Genomic DNA, 8,312 nt, shown 5'->3' with positions numbered 1-8,312 from the left:
TTATTATTATTATTATACACCTCTGCTTGAACTTTGTCAACATCAGTGGGTATCATCCAATAGGCTGGAACATCAGTGATGGTTCTGGCCCTCCGTATGTGCACGTGCTACTTCAATTTTAAACAGCAGAGCCTCAATGTGTGTGCATGTCATGACTGCAATGCATGTGCAGAGTGCACTGTTCACTTGGCCACTGGAACTGATGATCACCCATGGTTTAAGCGGTGGCTCATTGAGGCGCTGAGAGTGCAAAACCTAAGACACAAAATGTGTAAAATTAATACTACAGTAATAATAATAACAAAAATGAAAACGATCAAAAACAAGTTTTTAACACGTTTTATTTTTTATTTTTTAACAAACACATCACCAGACACAACAGTCACAGTACTGTTTTGTTTAGAGACCACACTGAAAGTAAACCTTATCCATTGTGGTCTAAGTGAAATACAATAATCTAATACAATCAGAATGTGAAAAGTCTCACAGTTTAACAGTAGTCGCCATACAACATTTTTCAGTCAGGTCATCTGGACAGTTTCTTTTTTTGTGCTGAAACGTTTCGCCTTCGATCCAGAAGGCTTCATCAGTTAAGTAAACGCACAACAAAACTGATTCTTCCCCCAACAGCTTACTCCAAAGTAGAACAAACCAGTTTTGTTTGTGCTAAGATGGTTTCTTTAGTATGCCCCCTCCTCCATTGCCGGCCCTCTTCCTTGTTGACATTCGTGCCAAACTGGTTGAAAACAACAGTCCATGCTCAGCACAAAAAAAAGAAACTGTCCAGATGACCTGACTGAAAAATATTGGATTGTATACCTGGATTACTGAGCATGAACTTTGTTGGTAGTAGTCACCATAAACAACATGGAACAGTAGAGTTTTGAAGGTGCAATGACCAGACGTGATGCAGTCTTTAGCCTCTGTAGGTTGAGAGACGTGTGCGTGTTTTCACCTACCTTTGTGAGAACTATGGTTTTCTGGTCATTGACGCTGAAAATCAGCAGATCATGCATCCGTCCATTTGTAAATTGAAGATGAACTTCAAAAAATTTATAATTCTTGAACTGCTGAATGTGTAGGTGCTCACTCCACAAACAAGGTAGCTAAACAAATCTGGAAACTTTAATGGTGGTAACTCGTTAAAATTACTTGTCCACGCATAGTGTTCGTATGGATCAAGCCCATTAATTACCCTTATTTTCTCTGTGTAGCACTCCTTTGCATCCTTTAGTTTTTCAACATAAGGAGCCTTGCTCTTGCTATTCCGACGGCCCATTTCTGTTTTTTAGTCTGCTGCTTGTGTGTTACGTGTCGGTAAAGATTGCGACCGAAATCCCATCACGTGGTTGCCCATTCTCTGTTCATTTACGTGAGAAAATGTAAATTAATCAATTCTATCAATGAAAAAATGCGTTAAATGAAATTAAAGGTGGTCAAACAGGATATGACACTTTGCGGCCAAATGGTGTTTATGCATAGCAGTTTCCTCTTGGGTTAATTTAAAAGACAGTACCACGATTTGAGCTCGGCCCTGCAATTGGTTTGATAAATAAACAATTTTTTAATTTATATTGTTAATAGTAGTTACTTTGAATACTCGTATATCTTTAACATAGTTTTAAATTTGTTGAATTGTTTTAATTAATATTGTTGTGAACTAAAATATTCCTGTCTTCTTTTAAGGAATCCGTGGTGGATTTCACAAGTGGACGCAATTCTGCAGGCTGCTTCCTGAATGTACTTGCTCCCTCTCTGTTTGGTATGGCTTTTCTTTCATTTGTTAATTGTTATTTAGGCCCGAGCAGCGAAGCGCTGCTGTAATCGCTTTGTTCATTCTTTATTGTATGAATGCCTTGTCATTCACACTGTTGTGATCCTGTTTATATTTGTGTGAATGCCTACAAGGCATTCACACCATTTTGATTATTATTGTGTGAATGTCTAAAAGGCAGACTAGGGCTGGTACCTTTCTAAAAAAATCGGTATCGGTACCGGTGTCGGTACCTTCACTTCGGTGTCGGTTCCTGGACGGTTCTTTTTTCTGTACCAATTTTGTAATTACTATTAATTCTAACAAATAAAATTACGTTACACATTACAGTACAAATTGTGAATTTTATTTTTTAACTTTGGTATTTCTATTCAAAGCAGTTTTCTTACATTAAAATAAACAAATAATTTCCAGTTCAAAAGAACAGTTTCAAACCAGTGACACGTCAGTGTCTAATGCTCACTGCTACACACTGAGGACCTTTTCACTTAACAGTTTTTCTTCAGAAACAACATGTCTGCTTTCCCTGGACACAAACAAGCCCACTCCTGGCTGATGGTGTCGCCAGCAGTAGAAAATGTTCACTCTGAGGCTGTAGATGATGATTGTTGCACACACAGATACCTGGTTGTCAGTTTGATAGCACTGACATATTGTCCCTCACATTCCACCAGCAGGTCACTGGATTCACTGAGGTTATGTTTGATGCAGACTTCTGTACCTCTGTGTCTCTGCCTGAATCTTCTCTGTGGTTCTTTGGGGTTTAGGGCTCTGATCATCTCCCTAATTGACATGAGAACAAAACATTAACAATAGGTTGGTTGTGTTATTATTACTCAAAAAACATTATCTAGGCTGAGAGATGAAAGCTTAACTGGTCAACAAAATACTTTACAGTTTACTTACCTCCACCATGCAGCTCCACTGTAGAAAAAGCAGCAAACTTTTAACAACAAAGTTTATGACTGTCCTGTGGCCCCCACCTCGCTTTTCTTTTGTCGTCCTCACATCAGGGTCAGAGGCTCTTGTGAGGAGAACATTAACAAAAAGTGAACATTAGTGAAATGTTTAAGCAGCTGACTGGATGGATGAGCACATTTTTACAATCTAAGCTTTATCTGTTACTGTCAATCTTTAGTTAGCTTCTGATTTGAGCTAGCTACATAGATACCCATACAATAAATTTACACACTAATATCTTAAAAATTTAGCGTTACATGGATCATAGTTTAATTCACCGCAATGTACGTGTTAAGCTGCAGTAACGTTAACAAACATAAACTCACCAGCTGAAACACAGACACAGAGCCGTCCTCAGAGTTCTTTGATGAAGAGTCTGGTCGTGGAGATAATGAATCAGCAAGTTCAGGCTCTCTAACACTCACAGGCTGACTTTAATGCTGAGAGGAGGAGGAGGAGGAGGGGGAGGCTGCTGTCCTCCTCTCTCCTCGCAGATAGACACGGAGCAACTTTCTGCTCGCGTGTTGTCGAACGGTTTCGACAACACGCGCTGCACACGTGAACCCTGTCTGTGGGCGTCACTAGCACCATAGACATACATTAGACATAGATTAGGTACGGCAGCTCTATACAGCTCTGGGTGTAAACACGTAGTCTGTCATATGTCTGGTGTTTTACCTGCCTGCGTGTTGAAACCACGTGACACGTTACAGCCAATACCGAAACTTGACACCGAAAGAACAGTGACGTTTCAATCCATACACCGACTGGTGCAGTTCGGTCGGTGCCATAAAAGAACCTCGGTTCAGTACTCAGCCCTAGCATTCACACTATTGTGATCCTGTTTATATTTATTATTATTATTGTATGAATGCCACAAGGCATTCACATTATAGTGATCCTGTGATCCGAGCAGCGAAACGCTGCTGTAATCTCTCTGTTCATTCTTTATTGTATGAATGCCTTGTCATTCACACTATTGTTATCCTGTTTATATTTATTATTATTATTGTAGGGGAATATATGTACATAGGGCTGAGTATCGAACTGATGTTCTTAAATGGCACCACCCGAACTGCACCTGTCGGTGTATGAATTGAAACGTCACTCTTTTTTCAGTGTCAAGTTTCGGTATTGGCTGTAACATGTCACGTGGTTTCAGCACGCAGGCAGGTAAAACACCAGACATATAGCAAACAGACTACGTGTTTACACCCAGAGCTGTACAGAGCTGCCGCGCCTAATCTATGTATAATGTATGTCTATGTTGCTGGTGACGCCCACAGACGGGGTTTACATGTGCAGCGCGTGTGTTGTCGAACGGCTCCGACAACACACGAGCAGAAAGTTTCTCCGTGTTTCTCTGCAAGAAGACAGACGGACAGCATCCTCTTTCCCCTCCTCTTCTCAGCGTTAGTCAGTCTGTGTATTAAATGGACTGAATCAACATCTCCACGGCCGGACTCATCTTCATCAAAGAACTCCTGAGGGCTGCTATGTGTTGGTGTTTCAGCTGGTGAGTTTACGCTTGTTAACGTTATTGCAGCTTAACGTGTACATCGCGGTGAAATAATGCAAACTTTACGATATTAGTGTGTAAATTTATTTTATCTACGTAGCTAGCTAAACTCAGAAGCTAACTAAAGATTGACAGTAACAGATAAATCTTAGCTAGTAAAACTGCTCATCCATCCAGTCAGCTGCTTAAACAGTTCACCTAATATTCACCGTTTGTTTATGTTTATGTTCTCCTCACAGGAGCCTCTGACCCAGATGTGAGGACAGACAGAAAAGTGAGGTGGGGGCCACAGGACAATCACAGACTTAGTTGTTAAAAGTTTGCTGTCTTCTCTAAAAGTGGAGCTGCACGGTAGAGGTAAGTTAAGCTTTAAAGGATAAGATTAAAGGATCAGTTAATCTTTTATCTCTCAGCCTAGATAATGTTTTTTGAGTATTAATAACACAACCATGTTATTGTTGATGTTTTGTGTTCTCGTGTCAATTAGGGAGATGATCAGAGCCCTAAACCCCAGAGAACCACAGAGAAGATTCAGGCAGAGACACAGAGGTACAGAAGTCTGCATCAACCGTAACCTCAGTGAATCCAGTGACCTGCTGGTGGAATGTGAGGGACAATATGTCAGTGCTATCAAACTTGACAACCAGGTATCTGTGTGTGCAACAATCATCATCTACAGCCTCAGAGTGAACATTTTCTACTGCTGGAAACCCCATCAGCCAGGAGCGGGCTTGTTTGTGTCCAGAGAAAGCAGACGTGTTGATGTTTCTGAAGAAAAACTGTTAAGTGAAAAGGTCCTCAGTGTGTAGTAGTGAACATTAGACACTGACATGTCACTTGTTTGCAACTGTTCTTTTGACCTGGAAAATTATTTGTTTATTTTAATGTAAGAAAACTGCTTGGAATAGAAATACCAAAGTTAAAAAATAAAATTCACAATATGTACTGTAATGTGTAATGTAATTTTATTCTTGTTAGAATTAATATTAATTACAAAATTGGTACCGAAAAGAGAACCGCCCAGGAACAGACACCGAAGAGAAGGTACCGACACCGGTACCAATACCGATTTTTTTTTTTTTTTTTTTTTTAGAAAGGTAGCCAGCCCTATATGTACAGGATATTGGACTTCTTGTCCAGTCAAACCCGTACCCTTTAACAGGCATTTACTCTGGACTCTGTCCGACCACAGGCTCTCCTGCTCGGACTCGCTCTCTCTGACACCGACCTCCTCCTCTCTGGAGCTCTGTCACCTCCAGAGAGTCAGCCTAGCATCTGTCATTACTCTATCCGACCACAGCTCACCTGCTCGGACCGACCTCACCTCAAACATATATAAACCATGAGTTCTTGTAAAGAACTTAATTCCTGTCCCTCGAAGAAAACGCAAAGAATCAGTAATTTAAATACAATTCTGTAATGTTTATTTTCAGTTTGAATTATGACATGAAAATTATGGCAAATGTTGAATATGAATATGAACCAATAATATTATTTTATAAAGTAAATAGCATAAATTTGAGGACTTTGAGAAGGAGATTTGATTCAATTTGGACTAAGGTCTAGCTCTTAACATTAAAATTTAGGTAAGCTTATTAAGCTTTTTGTCATGGCGACCAGTCTCTGTTGTAGTGAACCTAACCTAAGGTTAGGTTCACTACAGTTTGGTGGCCCGTCTACGTGTTCATAAAATGGACTGTGTATTCGTGTAAAGATTGATTTTACATGTTGGCATGAAAAATAACAGTTTGTCAGCTGTGCTGAAACGCCTCTGAAGCTGCGCCGCTTGGAGCTTGGCTCTGCATGTTTACGCTGTGTTACGCTGGCGATGTTATGAAAGCTGAAATAGTGTCATTGAGTCTTTATGAAAGCTGAAATTGTACGCCTGTTATGGTAACTAAAAGCTGGGTTTGGGTGGAAACGCTTCATTCTGTTTAAAGACGGTCCAGACGCGGTTCTGGTACCGGCTCGGTTCTGAAAAGGTTCGGACGAGTTGTTTAAATAGCTAGAAAGACGTTTTTGAGACCGGAGTAGCAGACTCCGTGCAACTCAGAATTGATTCGTTACAGTTTTTAACAGAAAAAGTGCATTTTGACAGTTTAAAAGACGAAAAGTTGACGAACTTATTTCAGGCTAATCTAACATGCTAGTTGGAAAAAACGCTTCGTGATTGGTTGGATTTGCTGCTGTGGAGCGCTCTGATTTGCTGAGAAAGTGAATGACGTGCCTACGTCACTTCCTCTCACCCCTGTGCTGCTTTGTCATTGGTGATTTCAGTCACGTGACCCGGAAATGAAGACTCGTTTTCATAAGGAAATAAAATCTGCTTTTTAAAGTTAAAAAACGCTTTAAAAGCTGTATTCTGATCAACTGTTAAGTTCTTCAAAGTCCAATTGCTAAAATTTCGCCGCGTTTGAGTTTAAAATCCGTCATTAAATGATGTTTTTGAACAACGCTAGCGATGCTAATTTTAAGCTAACAGCTAACGACCGGATGAGTGACGTGTCACGTCACTTCCTCCATGTCGGAAATGAGCTTTGCCGTGCTTAAAATCACTAAATAAAGCTGCCATATGTCCCAAAAAACTCATGTTTCATGCTAAAAAGTCGTGCTTGTTGAAAGAACGCCACGTTTACGCTTAAATTCGTTCAGAAATGTTGATTTTAACCGAGTTTAGCCGAAGCTAACTTTAAGCTAAGCGGCTAAAAACAGGATGTCAACCGAACGTCACAGGAAGTCGTCATAGACTCCTGCTGGTAGAAAGCTAAACACTGCCCCCTCCTGGAGAAACTTGAGATCACGGTTTCACTTCAGTTTTAGGTATTTTAGTGAAATTAAACTTTTTTTTTTTTTCTGTAAGACGAACTTTGAGTTAACAAACTTCCTCTAGCTGAATAATCACTGTTATCTTGCACTTAAAAAGTAAGAGGTATTTATGCAAAAAAAGGCATTTACCAGGACATTTTCATTCACTGAATTCCTCAAACAGGGAGGGACAAAATGAAAAATTAGAAACTTTTTAAAAGAAACGGTTCAAATATTCACAGAGTTGAAAAGTTTACTCATTTTGCTTGAAAGATAATACACGTTTAATTGCAAAATCACTAAATAAGAGTAAACTTATCAGGAAAAAGAAACTTTTCTGTTTAAGTTGCCACCTAAAAAATACATCTTCCTATTTAATTTTAAATAGTAGATTTGCAGGACAGGAGTAATAACAGTTTTTCTGAAGAAAGACTGATTAATCCTGACACATCATCAATTTTTCTTTTTTCTTTTCACCACTTGGTTCTATGAGTAACTGTTAAAATAGCAAATTTCTGGAACAGAACGGTTTAAAAAGTGTCTTTAAACTGATTTGCTGTGAGACTTTTTAGAAAAATTGCAGGTTTATTAAAAATTCAGTGCTTTAGAGTAAAATACACTAAAAAGAGCTTGGTAATCTAGTATCTGTTAAGAAATAAGCACATAAAAAGTAACACTGCCAGAGAGCATTTACTTAAATATTCATGAATTGGGGTAAAACCTACAAAAGGTACCCACATTTGAATAAGGTGACTTATAACAGTACTTTTGTGTAAACCCAAGGCTAAAATAGCGTGACACTCATTGACATCTGAATACAAATATTTACCTGTAAAATATCTGAAGCTTGCAACTGTTTTAAACAGATAAAGTGCTACACAGTGAACGAACATGACAGGTGTGTTAGAAAAAGACTTTGATCCTTATGAGATGACGGACTGCCTGGAGAATGCGTTGAAGCTGCTGACAGCGTCCTTACATCCATATATGAAACAGGCGGAGAGCATGAACCCAAAAGAGTTATTGGACAATCTGAAGGAGGTTGCAGAAAGTGTGACCTCTACAGAAATTACAAAGTCAAGTTATGAAAAGCTGGCTAAAATTGCAATATTGCTGAAAGAATCATTCTATACAGTTGTTGAGAAAGCTGATTACCTTGCAATAAGGTTAGACAGTGAAAAAGAGGTGGTTCAGAAAATTGAAGAACACTTCCTTCAATTTAAAAGTGAACACGAAGTCCTCACAAAAAAAACA

The 8,312-nt window shown here is 39.2% G+C and overlaps 1 protein-coding gene across 1 annotated transcript in view; it reads left to right on the top strand.

Moving 5' to 3' along the window:
• Positions 1–1,686: 1,686 nt before the first annotated feature.
• The window catches only part of LOC119427636 (ribosomal RNA processing protein 36 homolog), a gene marked incomplete at its 5' end in the record, with an annotated part of 85,912 nt that continues 79,286 nt past the window's right edge, over positions 1,687–8,312 (top strand). Inside the window, 1 exon segment of the mRNA XM_037695274.1 lies at positions 1,687–1,762. Within this exon segment, the coding sequence (XP_037551202.1) occupies positions 1,687–1,762 (76 nt within the window).

The sequence above is a fragment of the Nematolebias whitei genome, chromosome 21 (genome assembly GCF_014905685.2).
Source record: "Nematolebias whitei isolate Nwh7 chromosome 21, NemWhi1, whole genome shotgun sequence".
In the NCBI taxonomy this organism is placed as follows: domain Eukaryota; kingdom Metazoa; phylum Chordata; class Actinopteri; order Cyprinodontiformes; family Rivulidae; genus Nematolebias; species Nematolebias whitei.
This window is presented reverse-complemented; position numbering and strand designations above follow the sequence as displayed.